The following is a 23,136-nucleotide window of genomic DNA, read 5'->3' as shown; positions in this document are numbered from 1 at the left end:
ACAAGCCAAGCTCTTTGAGTCTCCTTTCCTAGGACAGTTTTTCCATTCCTCGGATCATCCTAGTAGCCCATCTCTGAACCTGTTCCAGTTTGAATTCATCCTTCTTAAACATGGGAGACCAGAACTGCACACACTATTCCAGATGAGGTCTCACCAGTGCCTTATAGAACGGTACTAACACCTCCTTATCTTTGCTGGAAATACCTCACCTGATGCATCCTAAAACTGCATTAGCTTTTTTAACAGCCACATCACATTGGCAGCTCATAATCATCCTGTGATCAACCAATACTCCAAGGTCCTTCTCCTCCTCTGTTGCTTCCAACTGATGTGTCCCCAATTTAACTAAAATTCTTATTATTAATCCCTAAATGCATGAGCTTGCACTTTTCACTATTAAATTTCATCCTATTACTGTTACTCCAGTTTACAAGGTCATCCAGATCTTCCTGTATGATATCCCGGTCCTTCTCTGTGTTAGCAATACCTCCCAGCTTTGTGTCATCTGCAAACTTTATTAGCACATTCCCGCTTTTTGTGCCAAAGTCAGTAATAAAAAGACTAAATAAGATTGGTCCCAAAACTGATCCTTGAGGAACTCCACTAGTAACCTCCTTCCAGCCTGACAGTTCACCCTTCAGTATGACCCGTTGTAGTCTCCCCTTTAACCAGTTCCTTATCCACCTTCAATTTTCATATTGCTCCCCATCTTTTCCAATTTAACTATTAATTCCCCATGTGGAACCGTGTCAAATGCCTTACTGAAATTGAGGTAAATTAGATCTACTGCATTTCCTTTGTCTAAATAATGTGTCACCTTCTCAAAGGAGATCAGGTTGGTTTGGCACGATCTACCTTTTGTAAAACCATGTTGTAATTTGTCCCAATTACCATTGACCTCAATGTCCTTAACTACTTTCTCCTTCAAAATTTTTTCCAAGACCTTACATACTACAGATGTCAAACTAACAGGCCTATAGTTATTCGGATCAATTTTTTTTCCCTTTCTTAAAGATAGGAACTATGTTAGCAATTCTCCAATCGTACGGTACAAACTGAGTTTACCGATTCATTAAAAATTCTTGCTAATGGGCTTGCAATTTCATGAGCCAGTTCCTTTAATATTCTTGAATGAAGATTATCTGGGCCCTCTGATTTTGTCCCATTAAGCTGTTCAAGTTTGGCATCTACCTCAGATGTGGTAGGATCTACCTCCATAGCCTCATTCCCATTTGTCATCCTGCCATTATCTCTAAGCTCCTCATTAGCCTTATTAAAGACCGAGGCAAAGTATTTATTTAGATATTGGGCCATGCCTAGGTTATCCTTAACCTCCATTCCATCCTCAGTGTTTAGCAGTCCCACTTCTTTGTTTTCTTCTTATTTATATGGCAATACAACCTTTTACTATTGGTTTTAATTCCCTTTGCAAGGTCCAACTCTACATGGCTTTTAGCCTTTCTCACTTTATCCCTACATGTTCTGACCTCACTAAGGTAGCTTTCCTTGCTAATCCCACCCATCTTCCACTCCTTGTAGGCTTTCTGCTTTTTCTTAATCACCTGAGATGCTTGCTCATCCAGCTTGGTCTACAACTCCTGCCTATGGTTTTTTCCCCCTTTCTTGGGATGCAGGCTTCTGATAGTTTCTGCAGCTTCGACTTAAAGTAATTCCAGGCCTCCTTGGTATTTAGATCCACAAGTTCTTCAGTCCAATCCACTTCCCTAATTTCCTTAATTCTTTAAAGTTAGCCCTTTTGAAGTCAAAAAAACCCTAGTCCCAGATCTGTTTTTGTTTATCCTTCCATCTAGTTTGAACTGAATTAGCTCATGATCACTCGAACCAAGGTTGTCCTCTGCAACCATTTCTTCTATGAGGTCCTCACTACTCACCAAAACCAAATCTAAAATGGCATCCCCTCTTGTTGGTTCTTCAACTACTTGGTGAAGAAATCCATCAGCTATCACATTCAGAAAAATCTGAGCCCTATTATTCTTACTAGCACTTGTCCTCCAGTCTATATCTGGGAAACATAGAAACATAGACTATTAGGGTTGGAAGGGACCTCAGGAGGTCATCTAGTCCAACCCCCTGCTCCAAGCAGGACCAATCCCCAGATTTTTACCCCCGTTCCCTTAATGGCCCCCTCAGGGATTGAACTCACAACCCTGGGTTTAGTAGGCCAATGCTCAAACCCCTGAGCTATCCCTCCCCCCAAGTTAAAGTCTCCCATGATCACACAATTCCCATTAGTGTTTACTTCATTAAAAACATTAAACATTAAAGAGGTCTCTATCCATATCCAGATCAGATCCCAGCAGTCTGCAGCACACCCCAAGCACTATCTCAGGGGAGGCTCTAGTAGCTCTTTCCCAGTGTGATTTTTGCCCAGACAGACTCTGTCTTATCCATTCCATCACTTCTTTATTTCTTTACAGTTAACCTAATCTTTGATATACAATGCTACTCCACCGCCTTTGCCTTTATTTCTGTCTTTCCTAAACAGCACATAGCCTTCGATATCTGTACTCCAGTCATGACTACTATTCCACCATCTTTCCGTTATCCCTATAATATCCAGTTTCACTTCCTGCACCAGTAGCTCTAGTTCCTCCATTTTGTTACCTAGGCTCCTCGCATTAGTGTACAGACATATTATTTTTTGCCGTTTGGCTTCACTGACATCCGTTACCCGGTTAGGCACAGACATTCTACCACCAGCACCTGTTAGACTGGTATCTACACTACCCTTCCTCCTTATGTCAATTCTTCTATCCACAGCTGTATCCCCTCTTACTTTGTTTTCTTCCCTCTCAAGGTTAAAGTCCAGCATGGAGATCACCTGGACATCTCCCAACCATCTCCCCCAAATTCCTAGTTTAAAGCTCTCTTAATCAGTTGGGTGAGCCTCCATCCTAGAAGTCTATTTCCCTCCTTACTCAGGTGAAGTCCATCCCGAGAAGTCTTCTGTCCATAAATGCTTCCCAGTGGCCGTACATCCCAAAGCCCTCCTTATAGCACCACTGCCCGAGCCATCTGTTGATCGCCATAATCTTGTCACACCTTTGTTGCCCTTCTCTAGGAACCGGCAGAATCCCACTGAAGATCCTTTTGGGAGAGTGATTATTACAGTAAGTACAGATTTAAAACAGCAGAATTGGACTGAATCCACCCCTCCTCCCCCATTGAAGCAAATGGGAAACAACAGACTCAAAAGAGTATGTTTTAAATATATTTCAGGAACCAACAAGGTGTTTTATACCAAAATGAAAGCTGTAAATACTACATGAATTCCCACAACAGTCAACTAAAGAAAGATAGTTGCTGCCATTAAGGACTAAGCTTGCTAGCATACCTATCTAAACAAGAAAACAGAACTGTAACTGAACACTTAATGAGTAAGCATAGGTCAAGACAAACCCTGCTCAGTGAGCCATTTGTGTTTAGCTCCAAGTCACCTGAATTGTTTGCTGACAACTATGTTCAGTAATGGTTCTATTTCATTGTGTATATAAGGCCAATATGGCAGATGAGACAAGCCAGTCTGGGTTGGGAGCAAGAGTGGACCCAAAAATCTAGTTTCCTATTTACTAGGCTTTTCAGAGCTCAGTTAAAAAAGAAACACATAAACACAGCTTATTTCCAAGTCAGGATTTTAAACAGAATTCCAAAAAGGTTTCTTTCACACTAACTTCTACTAGATTTGCTATAAAAGTGTATAGTAGTACAGTACCTACCATTCTCCCAGCACATTAAAGGGAGTGTAGTTTCTTAGAGCCACCCATTCTGAAAACTTCAGGGCACAGGGTGCCCACACAAAGTATTTTGGGATGTCTCCTACAGTTGCTTTACCACCATGGCTGCTTTAGAAAATGCTGATGGCTGTCTTCTCTATATTAGCAACCGGTTTCTGTCACAAGTGGAATTTCATTGATAGTACAGAAAACAAATCCTTAGGGTATACTGAAACCAGAAAAATTAATGCCCATATTACAGGAGCTGGTAGCTATAGTTGAAGTTCTAGTGCAAAGACTCAAGCAATTTTACCAGACAAGTTATTTTGAGCAATATGTATGGTACCAGAACTGCTAATATGTGTACAATAGAGCCTTGTCTACACTACACTATTAACTCTACCAGTTACACCACCACTGCAGCTCCAGTACTTTTTATGACATGGAAGTAAAATAAGAGCCCATTTTATGAGCACTCACAGCATAGCTAGCAGAAGTGCAACTGCTATAAAATGGGCAGTTTTTTCCAGTGTAAACAAGGCCTTATAACATGCTGGTGGTTACTTAGTATGCCAGATGGCAAGCCCTTTGGTGACAGCTGTGGTTTATACTCTGCTGAAACAGTCTTAGTTTCATCAACTCAACTCCATGCAAATTTTCTATTGCTTTTCCTTAGTCATGAGTTAACTGCAAATGTAGGGATTTTTGGCAAGTCATTTTGGAAGCAAGGAGTGGGGAAATAATTGCATTTTTGTAACCCAAGAGACCAGTAATTTGGGGGAAAGGCATGTAATTATTACAATTCTCATGGATTTGTTATCCCTTTAATTTTTTTTACTCAGACTAAAAATTTAAATGCAGAAAGTGTAGTAATGGTCATATGAGGAATAAGTCTCTGTGACCTGGCTAGGTTTAAACCCAACTTAGTTTCCATTCTCCCTCTCCAGTTAACATTCCAGCTTCATACACTACCTTAACCAGCCCAATAAATGTATACACTCATTTTTTGAGCTTCAAACACGATTCACTAAAACTACAGAAAAAGCCTCTCCCTTGCTTGGCTGGCTAAGGGAAAAAAAAAACAAAAACTATTTAAGACTAGGCTTTTGTAATCAAAGTAAAGAATGAATTTCTTCAAGTTTTAAATAATTTGTGTTTTTTGATGGAGATTTCTAAAATCTACATTTTAACAGTGCAAACAGAACAGCTATAGGATCAGAAGAGATGTCAAGAGTCAGCATCTCTTATATCCATGCTCAGATCTTAAGCTAATTGGAGAGGTTTGTTCTTACAGCTCAGTTTGCAAGAGAATTTTTAGAGAAAGCATTTTTACTGCATTTGTAGTCTTCATGACTACTGAAATTGCATGCTCAAAGATACCTTACATATCAGACTAGTTTTCTAATATTTAAAGACTAACGGGAAGGAAAATCATGTATATAGCAAAACATTGGAAAAGAGCAAAAAGTTAAGCAGTACTAGAGAAAAAGGTGTTCTGATGCCACTGAGTACTCAAAATGCTTGATTCCCAGTCAAAGAGAGGTACTGTGGTTAGAGTTCCCACTTGGCTTCAGCAACTAGTATCTTTATGGGAAAAAATTGATTGATTCATGAATTTCTTTTCCCTCAAAGCAATTTTATTACTACTATCTAACACTACCTCACAGAAGGATGTATGGAGGTTTGGGGGGGAAGGAGAGGGGCCCTGCCTTAGTACCCAATTACCATCTGCTGCTATGGCTACAAGTTCTTAATAAAAGAAGTGAAGTATTTTTGAACATCAACACTACACAGGACTTCTTTCACTAGCCAAGTGACATTTTAAAGAAAACCTGTTTTGTTCAAGTGCACACCACTTGTCTCTACATCGGGACAGAGGATGTCAGTTTCTGCTATAATGGATCACCATGTTCTAGGTTTTAAAACTAAAAATTGAGTCCCTACCTCTTTGTACTAGTGGTAAGATGTAAATACATCTGTCATAATTCTAGCTTTAGGTCAACAGTATCCAACTTGCCCATATAATGTGATCTATGCAGGCCAAGAATTAACTAACAACATCATTACAACAATTGTGTATATGCTTATAATTGAACAGTGCTGCTACAGTAAAACTGGAGCTTTTAAGATGTTACAGTTGGCCTTTGTTTTCTTCCCTCCCTATTTTCTATTTCACAGCAAGAGCTGGATTTCTTTAAACTGATTTACACAGCAGTCAGTACAATCCACATCAAAGGCTAAATCTTTACGTATTAGTGTAGTAGATTATGGAATTATACATGGGAGGTACATTTTACGTATGTCTCAACCCCAGAAAGCTCAAATATTTGATAAAAAGACTGCCTCTTACGTAGTTTTTTTTTTTTTTAAAAAGACTTTCTTCCTTCAAGATAGGTGGAGGGTTTAAGGATCATATGCAGTGGTAATGTTAGGTCGGAACAATTTACTGTCATATGAAAGTTTAATGAAAGACTTTTCTTTCAGCTAGGTTAACAGTTGTCTTATGAGACTGATAAATGTAGTTCCTTTACAAGCAAGTTTTCCACAGTAACAAAATCCCACTTTGATATTTCTACTACAGAAGCCACCAATTTTCATTTCAGTATTTTTAGAGTGTACAGAGTAAAGCATTGGAGCTATCCAACATAATAGTTTGTACATTCTCTTCTTCCTCTGAAGAGTTTTAAAAAGGGATTTTAGACCTTGATGGCGAGAATCCCAAAACAAGAGTAAAATGAATTTATTTTATTGCAAACAAACGTCTAAAGTTAAATTTCTCCACCTACTTTTTTAAAGAGAAAAAGGAATCAGCAGGCTAAGGAGATACACCCATTTGAGAATTGACATGATTAAAAATTAGATATAAAATGGGTGACTCACAGTTTCATTAGCTTACAAAATGGTGGAGTAACTACTACAAGCACACTAGGTATACAGTATTTTGGGGGAAAAGGGTTATACAGACACACAGCTAACTTCATATAGATCCCATTAGACAACTGGATTTACAACAAGTTTTGTTTAATAAGAAATGGGCAAAGCCAGCTTCTTTTCAGAATCAAAATGCAGAACAAATGGAAAAGAATTCATGGTGTTGTACCTTCACAAGTTTGAGCCTTCACAATTAATGCAACCAAGTTTTACACTTTAAGAGCTCTTCTACATGCACTCCACCTTCACTATTTAGCTCTAAGTTTCCCCTTTGCCCCAGGTTTTGCAGAACTCCAATCTTATAAAACCTTTCTAGTTATTGCTAGAAACTTTTGCTTTCCCAATCCCTCCACCCAGAAACCGCATAGAGAGGATGGAGTGTAATATGAGCATTACATAGTCTCATGATATTCATGAAGGCCACTATGAGCCTCAACATGAATCTGGTTGCTAACATTTCTATTCAATTGTGACAATGACTCACGACTGTTTCCTAGAAATTGGGGGGAGGGAGGAAAAAGGAGAAAATTCTTTAATAAAAAGACACCAGGTACAAAGCAACGTTTTACTTTTGTTGTGGTAAAAAAAAAAAGTCACATTTTACAGATAAAATGTAGAACCCTGAAATACTGACACATTCTCTTATCGTGCACAATGCTGAGGTTCTCTTACGAATCACTTTAAAACTGCAATTAAAAATGTACAAAAAAAAGAAAAAGAAAAGAAAATCAACCCACAAAGCTTCTAAAAAAGGAACCCGCAGGCACTTCCTCTTGTGGAATGTTTAAAAAGTTAGCCTACTAAAGAAAAACAGTCGACTTCTTGTGAAGGTTTTGGAGAAATATGTATCAGTTCGTTTATTTGGGTATTCAATAATATCCTTGGTGATAATGCTGACTCCATGGCTTCTGACCCCAGAATTGCTGCAATAGATGGATAAATAATTAATTTTGAACTGTAACTAGACATTACTCACAGCTCACTTTCCTACATTAAATATATTTACAAGGAAATTAGATGACAGCTAACTAACCAGGGAAAAACAACTTTTCAGTTGGCAGTAATATCTGAACTGTGTAAGAAACAGGAGGCGTCATACTGTTTAATGTAATGCCATACTGAGAAGAAACCAAATATACTGACAGCCATTATAAGCATATAAGCCACAGCTGGAATGCAAGATATCCTAGACTTTGAACAGCATATCCTAGACTTTCGAGACAACTTTGCACAGCATTTTCACATGTGTTAGTGAGTCAAATCCTAAGGACTTAAAGAAAAGTCTCAGAAGTTACTTACACCCTGCTGCCACTGGTTGTAGCCCTGAGATTGGTTTTTGTAGCCACGATTATTTCCCCTTCCTCTGAAATTCTGTAAGAAGAAGGTGTTTTAGAACACGACTACATCTGTTGTAGGCCATATTCCAGAAGGGTATGCACAAGAATCCAAAACTTATTAGTGCACTTGTCATGGTACAAACCTTACAGAGACACTGAAAAGCTCTTAAAACGCTTACATTTCTCTCCATTGTTTCAGCGATTTATATTTGGTGAGGGTTTTGGCTTTGATAGGTTTCATAAACCAGTAGCTCTCAAACTGCTGCTGTTGGTGGTCTGAACAACTGGCTAATCCAGTTTTGACTCCTTTCCAGCTGGCTAATTCTATTAAGACAACTATAAATACAAAATAGGTTCCTATTCTTTCATGCTGCAGTCGCCACAAGGATATTATGTGATCAGGCAAAGATATGGTTTATTTAATGAGAGAAAAGGGTGGTGCACAGAGTTTGGGATACAAGCCACACTATGGAAGTGTACTTAAGAATTTTCACTATATTGGAAGAAATGCAGCATTCTGGTTTAGCATCAGTGTTTCGGAAGTTTCTCAAGTAAGTCTATTAGCTTGAGCTCCATCTGCTGGCTCTTTAACAGTCCAAGATAATTCAACATAAACTTTTGAATGCCTCCGCTGAAGTCTGTCCATTTGAAAGAGTAGCAGTTAAGTTCCTGGTGCTGTTAAGATCACAAACAGCTATTATGAGATACTCAGAATACTTAACTGTTTGCTTAACTGATGTATCCCAATTTTGGGGGCTGATCTACAGCATGATACATTTGTCCTCACATATCATACAAGTGACATGGCCAGTCATAAGGAGGTCCCATAGCCACTCCTAAACCATGAGCAGTGCACAGGTTGGGTTGTAGTGCCTGAAGCAGTTAAAATTCATATTTCCTTTCTGCATCCCTTTTGTTATTAAACTTACTCCTTCAGATACATTTCACTTTACTTGCAATGATGTGAAAGGAGCCTTACATAGCTGTACATCTTGGGAGATCCCAGGGTCTGTGTACATGGAACACAGTTCCTAGTGTTATTTGTCATGTCTTAGTAGTCTGGATATGCTAGCTCCTACAATTTTGAGCCTATATATGCCTCTCCACATATTCCATAAAACAAGTACATTCATTTATTGAGTTACTGCTATTAAATTTGTGAAAATGCTTTCTTAGTTTGGTATTTTTCAGAAGCATTTTATACAGGTGCTGTCCCTTTCACTTAACAATTCTAGGTCAACACTTCTGTTAGATCAGTTAACTGTTAATGTAGGAAGCTTGTGCTTAGACTGCAAAAACAAGAACTCTAAATTTTTTCTATTTAACAGGAGCAAAGGCTTAAAATCTTCCCAATTAAACCAGATGCACCAGCTCTAAGCATGTTTAATAAAGGTTTGGTGCCATGTGTGTGAGCAAGTGCCAAAATTACCTAAAGTAGACAGGCCTTTTAAACACAAACTCACCATACCACTATCACAGGAGACTTGTTTTTTCAACTGTGAATCAACATGCTTCAACCTGCAAATTTGTAAATTACTACTGCAACCTTTCAAATAAGAAATTGCCTTAAATACCTGGTAAGTCAACTTTAGCACACCTACAGAATGCATTACCTACCTGGTTGTAGTTCCCCCTGTTGGGCATTCCACCTCTGTTATAGTTTCCTCTGTTTGAGTAACCACCTCTGCTTGGAAAGACAGGGCCACGAGGGTATGGATAGCCAATTGCCCCACTGCCGCCACCACCACCGCCGCCACCTCCTCTCTGAGGCATATTGCCACCTCTCCTGTTGTATCCACCACGGTTCCCAGGGACTGTAGGAAGAAAAAACAAAAACCATGCATCTGTTTGACAATTCTTTCTTATATGAAAACTATTGTCTGATACAGCCAACATATCTCAAATCCTATGTTTTACACATACTACATTTTAATGAAGATTTGTTTTGCCTAATGGATTTGGATTCCAAGCCCATTGGCTTCAAATGAAAAAGAATGCCTGAATAAGAAATTTCTGATACCTGATTAAAACATCCAGAGACACCAATACAGTGCAAAACTAAACACCAAATCCAAATGTGAAAATTCAGCAGCAATGCCTTTGACAAGCCATATGAATACAGTATAGGATCTCTAGTTCCCTCTAAATTATGGACTAATTTAAGTTACCATATATACCCTTCATTAGCCAACCCCCCCAAAAATGGATAAGTAAAAATAGCAAAAACTGCACGACCCTCTCATAAGCCAACCTTGTATTTCAGGGGTGGAAAATTTTGGCTCCCAGCCCATGAGGGTAAACCACTGGCAGGTCAGGATTTTTTTTTTTTAACCTGGTGCATTCACAGGCACAGAGCTCCTCGGCTCCCCGTGGCCGCGGTTCACCATTCCCACAGCTCCCATCAGCTGGGAATGGCGAACTGCGGCTACGGCGAGCTGAGGGGCTCAGTGCCTGTGAACGCTCCAGGTTAAAAACAAAAAGAAAAACAAAAACAACAATGTATTCAATTAAATGATTCCATAGAGTTTAAAATCAAATCTTGGTGTCGACCCATTTATAAGCTGCTCTTTGATGAGTCACTTTTTTTTTAAACCATAAACGAACAGGAGTACTTGTGGCACTTTAGAGGCTAACAAATTTATTTGAGCCTAAGCTTTCATTGGCTACAGCCCACTTCTTCGGATCTGAAGAAGTGGGCAGTAGCCTACAAAAGCTTATGCTCAAATAAATTTGTTAGTCTCTAAGGTGCCACAAGTACTCCTGTTCTTTTTGCGGAAACAGCCCAACACAGCTGCTACCCTGAAACATTTTTTACCAAAAATATTCAGCTTATGAAGGAGTATATTTTGCTAATGCCTTAACTTCCTCTTCAAGTGTATTTGAAGTTAAGCTTTCCCCAGCATAAAGGTAATGAACCAGCTACAGTCAAAGGCGAACATCAAAGCCAGAAATGTCTATAAAGTTAACAGGTCTGTTTCTAGGCCTACCTCCTCCCCTGAAGTTGCCACGCATGTTGAATCCTCCACGTCCTCTCTGGCCACCTCTGTTAAACTGATTTTTACCACTTTTTTTGTTACTCTTCTTTGAGCCAGTGTTCTGTTTCTTTTCAGGAGGAAGAGATTTTTTACTTTCTTCCTTATATTGTTCCAAGAGCTTCTCAGCCTCCTCTTTCTGTAATTCTACATAGGTTATTTCATCAAAACATTCTGCTACCTCCGGCAGTGTGAAGTTTCCTATAAAGGAGAAAACCCTGGATGTTCAGAATACCCACTGAGATGCAATTACTCACTCCTCCTCCAAGAGCAGGGACAAAATTCCAGAAACTGAATCACTGAATATGAAGACAAAACTGAGGAGCGGTAAGTGAAGCAAACAGTTCACCAAGAAGTTGCTAACACTATCCAAAGCTAAAATATTCTGCCTGTTAATTTTTTGAAACCTGCACTCAGAACAAACATCAATGTCTGTCAAGCATGTTTAATGTTTTTTGTCTTTTTTTTTTAATGGGGCACTTTATGCCACGACAGCTTTGTGCATCTGCATGGAGCATATCAGCATGACTGAGTAGTATTAAGGACTGCAGCAGAGGGAACACACAATATAGTGTTGTCTAACAAAGCTACAATAGTCTTCCAGTTTCTAGGTTTTAGTGTAACTGTTTTAAGGTAAGCAAATTTGAAGTCTAAAAATTTACATTATCCCTTTAAACAGATACTCAACATCCTAAAACACAGTATAGGATTATGTTCCATGCCTTTCATTTTGAGAACTGCATGCTCTGGAAGATCTTTTCCCTCCACCTCTGCCTTCTTTTGTGTTCTTTGCTTGTAGTCTTCATCTTTTGGGCAAACAACAACTGCTTTGCGCTGGAAGCCTGCAAACAGGCACATTTTTCTCCTCTGCGCAGCTGCAGACACATTTGTCTGAAAAAAATGCAGTAACTTACTACACGTAGCTGTCATTGTCAGAACTAAAGGAAGTTAAACTTATGGTGTATAAATTTCATCTCTACAAGAGCTTGCAATGACTTTTACATGTAAGTGGAAGGACAGATGTAGCATGGTGCACCTTTACAAAAATCTTACACACTTTGGATGTGAACACTATTTCCCTCAACACCCCACAATTTTGGAGAAAGCTTAAATGACACATGAAGTGATTAAAAATGCTGGTAGTACAGTTCAACCTTTGGCCTCCTCAATGAGGTAAGTAGGAAAAGCAGACGAGCGCAAGAAACAGCTGCTAGATTTTAAACCTGAATCCCACTGAGTTATTTCCACTCTAATTTAAAAATTATTTTCATACATTAACTTATACCTGATCCAAAATGAAGTTCCGCTTCTTACGAGCGGCAATCTCAATGAACTTGCCAAGACACTGCGGGGCTCTCTGCAACAGCGTGTTAAGTTTTCCAGTGTCAGCCATCTGCCGCTTAAAACCTGCAACCTACAGAAACATATTCCAAAGTTATAGTAGTACTCCTCCTGTTGCTGACCTATTCCTTTGTTAAGTGTTTTTATCTGGCACTGAAGGCTTAATTTTTTCAAGCCAAGTGAAGCACTGCAAACTCATTTGAATTGGTGTTCTTAACAATATCCCACAAAGGAACAGTGATTCTTTAAAAAGTCTGCTATGGCACGTGAGCAATATTTCCCTTTATAAATCACCACAGACATCATGCAAAAACAATTACTGCATTACAATCCATGTCAGAATTTAGAATCCATGCTCAAAAAGCAATACAGGCCAAAAATACTTAACATTTCATAACTAGCAGGTCAACCAAAGAAACCTGATTTCTACTAAGAACATACATAAGGTTTAGAAGCCTGCTGTAATTCATGCTATATTTACTTTGTTTAGTCAAAATTCCTTAAGTCTCCCAAAACAACTATTCAATACTTTGCCATTTAAGTCCACAAACAATATGGGAAAGAAAAAAAAATCCAAGCAAGCTTTCAACTTTTATAAATCTACTGATAGACCTCAGCCCTGTCACTACTTACCATCATTTTGTCCATAATAGTATTTGTTCCAAGGATATTGTATTTTCCAGGGTTTTCTGCTGCATGTTTGGAAACCCATGTGGTCTTCCCAGCTCCAGGCAAGCCAATCATCATTACCACCTATTATGACATGGTTTAGGTTGTTATAGTTTAGTTTAAAGTGAAATGCCAAATACAGAAGCTGTGCTAATTGGCAGCTTATCAAAAAATGTGGCCATAAATATGCCAATTATTGCTTTAATTGTTTCATTTAGTTAAAATATGGAGAAAAATCAGAATGGGTCCAAACTGGTAAACTTTATAGAATTCCCAATCTCAAAAATTTTATGATTTTAAACATCCTAAGTTACTTGTTTCGAGAACTAGCATCCACACAGATGGACAAAGCTCGTTGTGTAGTAAGATTTTCAATAGGATTACTGTAATTAGATTAATATGCTTTAAAATATTAGTTTTTTTGAAAACTATCAAACTTACTTCACAGTCTCTCTTTTGTTCAGGTCCCTTTGGTCCTCTAACCCGATCTTCTAATGGAACCTTCTGAATGAAGCTATACTCTTCAGGTACGGGAAAGTAGGGTTCATCCTTCTGACCAAAGTTGAATTCAATTGCACAGTTATGGCAGAGAACGTGTGGGAAGAGTGGTCGCCCATCAAGAACTTCCTTACTGATTTTGAATGCAACACCAAGATCCTGCCCATTCTTGGAATACGAGAGTTCCACTTCATCACCTTCAAAATTCTGTTAATATATGAAACAAAAGTTCAACTTGCACAGTATAAAGACCAAATTTGGAGGAATCCAAGTACTCTGTATATAATCACTTCAAGTTTCCTTTTATCAAGGCTTCATGATGGAATCTCAGTTTCCACTTTTTGTCCACAATACAAGTAACCAAACAATCTTATTTAAAGTTTTGCAGCCCTTAACATAACTTTTTTATCTACATTATCAAACTTTGTATAATGTAAATATCTTCTATACAGTAAATGGCTTTAACTCAGTTAAACAAACATCAAATAATATACCAACACTAAGAAAATTAACCAGAATCTTTAAGATACAAGTATCTTGCTCCAGTTTTTTAAAATCAGGTCAGCCTTTTCCACGTAACTAAGCCAGAAAATTCAAGTTTCAAAAACAGAGAAATAGTGGAAAAAACTTACAGCAAAACATGCAATCACATCATTTTCATCAAACTTCTCACCGAAGTCTTCAGTCTCACAATTGCATGTCTTTATTCCTTTTAGAGAATATCCATAAGAAAATTCTTCTTCACCTGGTGAAAGAAAAGATAACTTAGATTAAAGCTACAGTGACTAGTTACAATCTTGTGTTCTAGATTAACTACTTTTAAAGTAGTTGTCAACATTCTAAAAAAGTTTATATTCATTCAAATGAACTGTGCTGTGTCTCATTTTCCAGGTACTTCACCACAGGCCATTATCTAGCAGGAGTTCCAATAAAAGAGGAAAGAAAAGCAGCTAGACATCGACACAAATAAATCAGATATTCCAAATTACTCTAAGGCCATCTGTTTTCCAGCACACTGTTCTTTTAAATATTTCCAGTATTATAAAAAAAAAAAAAAAAAAATGTACAGCATAGATTGTTAGATCCTTGAAGTTCTTGACTTTCTCTACTCACAGTTCCCAAATTCTACCTTATAAACTGTCAAAATGGACATCTTTAGTTTTTAAACACACACTTGACTTTTACTGAAACGAATTAGATGGCAGCTAAGAACCATCTTTAAGGAGCCTATACCATCATCAAATGCTACTCCAAATTACTATTTGTTCAATAGTGAACATTTCAACAAGTGCAGCAGACACAGGTATTAAAACTATCTTAAATGATGAACAGTTTGTGCACCAGCATCCCTTTAAAAATATTAGTTTACAGCTGCTGCAGCAGAAACAGACGGAACTCAAATATTATCTACAAAGATGGTGCGTGTTAAATATTTAACAGCAGAATACTAGGAAATTAATTTCCTTTCATCCAGCAGAGTATTCTTCCCTCCTACTCATTTTCAAAAGTGAAAGATTTTTGGTAGAATCACCACATAATTCTTTATTTTCCTATTAATAATTCTGAGTGTAATACCTTTGTTTCTTTCTCTGGACTTGTGCCAACATACTTAGCAATCTGCTCTTCAAGTCAGTCTTGTGCTGATGGCATACAGGTGATATGCAGAGCAAAAATTATACAGAATTATTCTACACAGCTGATGCATTTTATCATTAAGAGGGAAGCACAGCTCTTGCAAAGTCAAGTAGCCCTTACACCTATATTTAAAAACCAACCTGTTTTGGCCCAAGAAGTGTATCCTTCTTTCAAAGCCATTGCCTTCACAGAATCACTTGATACAATGCCTATCTTAGTGTGTTTAGGAGGCATCACCAACAGTTTAAAAAAGCCTATACAGATTCAGTTACTCCATAAGAAATGAGGTGGTCATCAAAAAAAGGCTGAATGCCTTTTAGCTAAATTTAAGTAATACTGACTGACATATTTTGAAGTCTTACCAAGCAACATTCCACTTGTATTCAGTGACCAGCCAACCCGCACTTCATGTATGTCAATGTCTTTTGTATACAGATGTTTAACAGGAATCTTCTCTGTAACCTGTTTTTAAACAAAAAATGATTAGAAAGTGAAATGAAATATCAAGTTCCTGAAGATATTTTGCATCACCTCTTAATACAGGCTTCAAATTATTAAGTACAAATAAGAGCCTACCACATTTTCAGGCACTACTGGGGGGAAGGCGGGAAGGGTTGGCATGGGGAAAGAGTTAAGCAGTCTGAGTTAAAACTTCCTGGAACTACAAGTCAGCTACCAAGTACTTATATCTTCTCGCTAAGGACGTTAAGGTGCATGTGACTTCAAGAGCTTTGTTTATGGGGAGGCTAGGGCATTTGACGTATAAGGAGCCCTTCTAACTTTAGACAGTGAACATTATTCTAGCCAATACGGTACAGATTAAAGTACAGTATTACATGAAGAAATTAAGCCAGTGTTTTGGCTGTAGTTATACAAGGACAGTTTAAAGCTTAACAGTATTTCTTTTATAGCAAGGGACTGATAGCAAACAGCTCTTTTGGTAAATGTTATGAGTATCAGCTTTTGCAGAACCTATGCTTTCTATGAAGACATACTACTCTTATGATGACAAAGAAAAAAGAAGAAAAAAAATCCTTAAGTCCCCATAAATATGTAGACAGGTAGCTGCCATATACTTGCTGCTGCTCCGAGCTTTGCCAAGCTGTATCAAGTGAAAACTAACCAGAATCCTCTGCGCTTCAAAGTCATATAAGCAGAATGACACTGACTTGAAGACAAGACAACTGGAGCTGCAGCAGTAATGGCAATGGCAGCAGGCACCAAGAATAATACAGTAAGGGAGCCTGGGTAAAAGGAGATACCCACCTACCAACCCTTGCAGCAGCCACGAGGCCTAAGGGTACTGAAAGGAGAATAAAAAGCAACTACAATTGTGCACAGGGTGCATGAAAGGAAAAGGCTTAAGAATTTAAGACATAAGCTGAAGGCAGTGAGCCAAGACAAGGACCAATACCTGCTAGTAATTTCAGCACCCACTCCTTCCCCGGCAGGTGGAAAGTGTTGGCTTCCTACATGGCCGTGGACCATCTACAGCACTACTACTTCTTTCCCTTTCCCACCTTGATCAATGCTGGATTCAGCTAGAAGACTGAGTCCTGACTATTGGTTGCCTGGTAAAGTTACCAACTCCTGTGGCATAAGCAGATGACTGGGTATGGCCAGGAATGAGATTGCTGGGTTAAATTACAACGAAATACAGTAGCATTTTATTCCTTTATAGACTGTAGGTGGCATGAAGCACAATCCTCTGGTCTTGACTAGTTGGTGTCAGGTAAGTTTTTCAAGCCTTGTTTATAGCTACATGATTCAAATGTAAATCTCTGCATTTTGTAGAGTCTTTGTATAAAAATCATTTTTCCAATAAAGTTTGTTATTTTTCATGTTTTAAATAAAATTGTTCCTCTGGTCTATAAAGAAAGTGATTTAAAATCCCCATGCTCTGGATTTATCCCATCTGATCTAGGTACAACTGAATGGAATTATATTTCTGTAAAATTTGAGCTATACCAAGATGAGCAATAATTAAAAGTTTTTACACATGCTCAAGATCATTCCCCACTAAAAACAGTAATCTGATTTACCTTCATTTCAAAGCAGACTTTGCCTGTAGAAACTCCATAGGAAGCTCTCCCTCCAGCCCAGAGAAAGGCAAAACTTTCCATGGTCAGAGAGGAAGCACTAAAACGGTCTCTTGAGATTTTAAAATGTAAGTCGCAGTTATCTGTCAATATAATAAAAATCATACTGTTTACTGCTATTCATATGTATGTTTGAAATTTAAACAGATTAGTTTATAAGAAGTATTGCTAAGTATGGATGTCTAAATTTGGGGCACTTAAATAAGTGATTTGACTATCGAAAGTGCCAAGCAGTTGATTGCAAGTGAACTCATGAAACTCATTATTTAGATGCTCAGATATGACTTAGATTTAATTTTAGGCACTCATGCTAGAAAGTTTTGGCATACAATTTATTAAATTTAGTTACAATTAATTTCAGAAAGTTCTCAGTATCGTTTTCAGTATTTATTTTTTCAAAGTTATTCCAAATGAGGCATGACCAGAACACAGCTGTCCTGCTCCTGGATATGGACACTTCTCCACGCTTCAATAAACCAACTGGTTTGCTAAAAATTGGTGTACTTTCCCAGCCCAAGGTTTCAGACAGCTGATCAACCAGAAAGCCCTGAGGAAGTGTGTTCCGAATCAGTTTCACACATTTATTGAAGTTTCCCAATTTCCTATAAAAACATGTTGCTAGTAAGTCCACATGCCACTGTTTATTTATTTCTAATTACCATGTGGTGTAACTGTTTACAGGCAGACATCAAAAATAGCCTTGAACACCTATAGGTACTAACAGTTTATACAACAGGTTCTAAAGAACAACAATATAAAAACAAGTACCTAAAGCTGTCATATTTTTTTTATTTATATATAAATTGTCTACGTTACTAACAAGTAGCCATATTAATTTCAAGCCAATTAAAATAAAATACTCCAAACCAGAAATAGGTAAGCTTACACGGAGAGAGCATAGCAGCAGATGATCCTTCAAAAATGATAAAAAAGTGCCACATGGGAACAAAAACAACTAAACAAAAACCACACTACTAGTGCACAGTTGGAACCTTAGCCCCAAAAAGCATGTCAAAACTGAAACCAGTAACACCATGGAAGCCTCTAGAGAACAAAAACAGCAGATCTAAAGCCATAACAAGCCAATGTACCATGGGGATGTGAGGTGTGGGATGCAACCCCTGAAGTGCCCAAGAACGTATTAGAAGCCACAGCCATGCTAAAATTTAGCAAACTATATATTCTCCTGCCCATGTACAAGACTTGCCTTCCCACTTGTATTTAGAACAGCACAGAAGTGTTAAAAGTTAACAATAACCAGTCTATGCAGAGGAACTGTACTGTTTTACATGCTGCATCTTGTGATATTCTTAAAAACTAAGAAGTCTTAACAGAATACATATTTTAGGCCTAAGATTTAAGGAGCTTAGTATTACCAGAATTCTCATTTTGTTTGTATGGAATGACCCCCTTCTACAACCATGAAGTTTGCAACTGAAATTTATTTTGTACTACTACTAAACACTTTTCATTCATAGTTCTCAGGACACTTCCCATAGCCTCCACATATTATTGCATACAAACCAGAAAGTGAAACTGATAAGATATACATTTGCACAGTTTTGCTTACCTGTCTTGTAAAAACATTTAAAGTTTTTAATTTAGAAAGTTAACACTCCTTTGTATGGAAGCGTCAAGAACATATAATTTGGATCAATGTTGCCCAGAGGCTGACAAGTAGAAATTTAATGCAATCTGAAAATTGTGGCAGACCCTAGCAAATACAGGCCACCAAGGCACACATAATGTTTCCTCATGCCACTGCTCATATTAAGTTGAAATCTGTGTAAAGATGACTGCATTTCAATGGCATAACTACTTGTGTTCAAGAAAACTAGACCACTACTAGCAGTACAATAAAACCACGGCTATTATTTAGGCACTCAAAGTTCTATCATTAAAAGACAGCTGCTTACGACTAGCAGTCTTCAATTAAGAATAGTGTCAAGAAACACTATTAAACTGAATTAACTGCTAGGTACTTTCCAAAAAAAATATAAATAAAATTTAAGTTTCTTAAACTACATCTAACCCGTATTCTCTGTTGATGTGACTGTCAATCCAAATTTTCCCAGTTTTAAAAAGTTTCTCCACAACGAGCAGAAACAGATGACAAAATGGTGTCAAAATATGCAGAGCAAACAAGCTGAAATATGAAACATTTCTATAATTTTCAGCAATAGTAATCTTAGCGTTACTTGCAACACTACTACTATGTATGATATTTTTAGACAAGTGTCATCTAAACTGTTCTCTCTTTAATGAAAGTGAAGGATATAATTTGCAGATGTCTAACAGATTGGATAAGGTTTCTTTTTAAACTGACATTGTAACTGTCCGTTGTGTCAAGGCACTGTAGAAAATATGGTACTGCTTTATACAGAGACCATTAAATGCTAGTGACATGCCATAACTGGGAGAACTAGTGTCCTTTCCCCGTCGCTTTACCCTTTGTGGCAGCATCAAGAGCTCACAAGTTGGTAATTCTCTCCCCTTTATAAATTTACTACTCTGCATAAGTCAATCACACACGTTTGGAACTGGACGTATTAGTGCTGAACTAATTCTGAGATTAATGCACAGCTGACATTACAGATGACTGATAGTAAGACTTTACAGCTGTACAAAGTTTTAACACAATACCAACACATTTCTACTTCCTGCACTAATGACTAACAACCAGTTACAAGTCAACTAATGGTTTGTTCTAACTTATTAATATCAATGCAAAGACTGCTTCTTGTAGAATAGGGCTTAAGCGAACCAAAAAGCAGTTACATCATCACAATATGTACTCTTATCACTGTATTGTTTAATCTTTGAAATTGTGGCAAACTGCCTCTTCCCTCCCAAGTTAAAAAGGCTATACAGTATAACTGAGCCTGTATATACCATTTCACAATCAAGTTCTCAATTTAAACCAGCTCAAGTTTCTTTTCACTTGGTTTATGCCCTCACTGTACATCATTCTCCCAACTTTGAATCTCATTTGTTAACACCTGTTTTAGTAATTGGTGAACATTTTGGAAGGTGTTAGTTATATATTTGATATACCCCTTTGCAATATAAATCCTGAAACCCCTCCCCCCATCAAAACCAGGGGTGCTATTTCAAAGTAAAGCCTTTCAGGCTCTCTTCATATATCATAAAAAGCAGAAAAATGGCATTCTGAAGTCCTTCACAAGTAGCTTTTACTGGTGAGTCAACCTGTTTGTTCCTACTAAGTTCAGCAAGCTAGTTTCAAAAAAAAAAAAAAAAAAAAAAAAAAAAAAAGGCGGGGGTGAGGGGGAAGGAGAGAGGGCCGGGAGAGTCAAAAAAGCAGATATACTTACAAGTATCAAGACAAACCATTGTGTCATCAAACTGTTCATCTTCCTCTTCAACAGGTGGTTGAGGAGATTTGGCCCTACAAACCAACAGAATACATTTTGGTTTTACAAAGTGGAATTAATACCTAGCTTTCAGGGCTTTTCATTGATAGACCTCTAATAATATTTAAATTGTTTGAAGTTTCTCTACCTGCTGTACTTGTTTTCCTCAATGTATTCAAAATATCCCCGGCCATGGTCTTCACGTGGTCTCTTCACACCTCTCTTTTTATCACTAGCTTTTTGTTGTTCTGTTTTAGTATCTCCTATAGAAAGTAATTTAAATGAAAAATATGTTTAAGGTAAGCCCGGTTGAGAAATGCATTTTAATTTGTACATGTTAGTGTTTCCCTAAACGTTAGGTTTCAAATTAAAATTTAAGAGCACACCATCTAGGTGCCAGAAAAATTATATTAACATCTGGCATAGAGATCTCTTAAAATTAAGAGAAAAGAAATGCAGAGTTGTCCTATCTGTTCTGACAATAACGTGGTCTGAAAATTATTGAAAGTTACCTCGTGAATTGTCAGATCTGTGAAAAATGTGGCAAGAATAATATGACCTCATTTATACTGTTCCTGCACAGAGAAGACACCTGCTGCGCTCAGGGCACAGGAAGGTTAAGCGGCAGAGAGACCAGTAGTAACTCGCTGCATTAAATAGACCATTTCTATCTATCTTCCTTCCCCTCCCCCACGCGCTCCCTGTAGGACACACTGGAGCTGCGCACAAGGGCACTACAGAGCTGCAGCGCCCCCCTTTCCGCGTGGCCAGGCGCAGCTTGGCGGCGGGGCCGCTCCGCATGGGGCCTGGCCGCAGGGAAGGGGATTCCGCCTCCATTGTACCGAACGTTCCAAAAACGCGATCCCCCGAAGAGCAGCCAGGCCGGAAGCAACGTCACACCGCGCAGCGTTCGTTTGCACAATACAGCGCGCCCCAGCGGCCCCTCCGGAACCGCCCCTCCCCCACGGCGCACCAGCCCCTTCCCCTCGACCCCCCTCCTCACCCCCCCGCCGCGCTCAGAGTCCGGCGCAACGGTCCCGCCCTCGCGCAACGACCCCGCCTGCCCGAGACCCCCCCGCCCCCGCCCTGCGGGGAGACACGCGGCCGTGATAGGGGCGCGAACCCCACCGCCGGCGGGGATGGGCCCGGATCTCGTGCTAAGCTACGAATCCCTCACCCCGGAAACGGCCCCCCCGCGACCGGCCCCTCAGCCCCGGGGAGGCCGCTGCGGCCCGGCCACGCACTCACCCCCGACTGCCTGGGCCCCGGGGCGGCCGCCTCCGCCGCCGCCTTCCGCTTTCTTCTTGTCCTGCTGCGGCGGCGGCTGATACTTGGCGGCAGCCGCCGGGTCGGCAGGAGCCGTTGCCGGGGGTCCCGAGGCGCCGCTTTTCCCGGGCGCCTCCTTGGCGGGCCCCCGCTGCTGGGGCTGCAGGAGCGGCGGCGGCTGCGGCTGCTGCTGCGGGGGCTGCTGCTCCCCGTGCCCGTTGGCGTCGCCGGCCTCGGCCTCCTCCTCGTCGGCGAGCTCGTCCTCCCCCTCCTGGAAGCCCTGGTCGTCTCCGTTCTCATCCTCCTCTTCCTCCTCCTCCGAGCCGCCCGCCTCCTCCTCCATCGGGCCGCCCCCAGCCCCCGCGCCGTTCTCCTCGCCCAGCTCCATGGCGTCGCCATCGACCGCCTCCATCCCCTCCTCGTCGTCGTCCTCGGCGGTGGAGGCCGCGGCCTGGTCGGGGCCTCCCTCCTGGCCGACCTCGGCCGCCTCCCCCTCCATGCTGCCGTTGCCGGGCTCGGCAGCGCTGCTGGCAGGGCCTCCCCCGCCGGCCTCCTCTTGGTCTAGCGCGGCCTGGAGCCGCTCCATGAGGTCGGCCTTGAGGCCCTTGTCGGAGAGACGCCGCTTTTTCAGCTCCTCCTTCAGCTCCGACACCTTCAGCTTCTTCACGTTGACGGGCGAGCAGCTCATGGCGGCGGCGCGGTGCCTGGCGGCGCTGGGCTCGGTCAGACGGCGGCGCTGGGTCGAGGCCCCGGTGGGACGCGGGTGGGTGGGTGGCGCGGCTGCTTCGTGCGGCTGCGGCAGCTGCAGAGCGGACCCGCCTGGCGCCAAATCCTTTCACCGAGCTCGCGAGGGAGAGACGCGCCTCGCGGGGCCGCGCACGCAGCTCTGCCCGCCCTGCCCGCGCACGCAATATACCCCCGTCCTCCCCAGTTACCGTAAATGCCGCCGAGCGCCTCGCCAACCCCACTACCGTAAATACCCGCCCCAGCGCATTTAACCTTGCCTACCTCCACCTTTTCCAGCGCCACAAGGGGCAGGTATGGACCCTTCACCGGGCAGGAGGAACACAACTAGTGATCTTAGCAAAGAGCCACTGGTACAGGCACAAGTAACATCAGTAGCTAAGTATGACCTTAGGCAAGTCCCTTCTCTGCTCTGTGCCTTGGCCCCCACTTGGAATATACAAAGGTAGGTGGTTATCATCATCCTTCGGGGCCAGGGC

General features: G+C 40.3%; 1 protein-coding gene across 1 annotated transcript; it reads right to left on the bottom strand.

The window, feature by feature from the left end:
* Positions 1–6,464: 6,464 nt before the first annotated feature.
* Positions 6,465–22,719, bottom strand: HNRNPU (heterogeneous nuclear ribonucleoprotein U). Its single transcript, XM_050950484.1, has 14 exons — positions 21,896–22,719; positions 20,796–20,910; positions 20,609–20,682; positions 17,220–17,359; positions 15,540–15,639; positions 14,175–14,287; positions 13,486–13,749; positions 13,009–13,128; positions 12,320–12,448; positions 11,757–11,925; positions 10,990–11,235; positions 9,620–9,816; positions 7,965–8,036; positions 6,465–7,588 (listed from the first exon to the last, which is right to left on the bottom strand). The coding sequence occupies exons 1-14, from the start codon at positions 22,599–22,601 to the stop codon at positions 7,535–7,537; spliced, it is 2,499 nt and encodes an 832-aa protein (XP_050806441.1). The 5' UTR covers positions 22,602–22,719; the 3' UTR covers positions 6,465–7,534.
* Positions 22,720–23,136: the final 417 nt, after the last annotated feature.

This window comes from Gopherus flavomarginatus, chromosome 4, assembly GCF_025201925.1.
Source record: "Gopherus flavomarginatus isolate rGopFla2 chromosome 4, rGopFla2.mat.asm, whole genome shotgun sequence".
Classification (NCBI taxonomy): domain Eukaryota; kingdom Metazoa; phylum Chordata; order Testudines; family Testudinidae; genus Gopherus; species Gopherus flavomarginatus.
This window is presented reverse-complemented; position numbering and strand designations above follow the sequence as displayed.

Coding starts and splice junctions, on each gene's coding strand:
- HNRNPU (XM_050950484.1), bottom strand. CDS start 22,601: ATGAGCTGCTCGCCCGTCAACGTGAAGAAGCTGAAGGTGTCGGAGCTG. Junction 17,360..20,608: donor AATGGTTTGTCTTGATACTT/GTAAGTATATCT, acceptor TTATATTGACAG/ATAACTGCGACTTACATTTT. Junction 14,288..15,539: donor TACAAGTGGAATGTTGCTTG/GTAAGACTTCAA, acceptor TTCTTTCACCAG/GTGAAGAAGAATTTTCTTAT.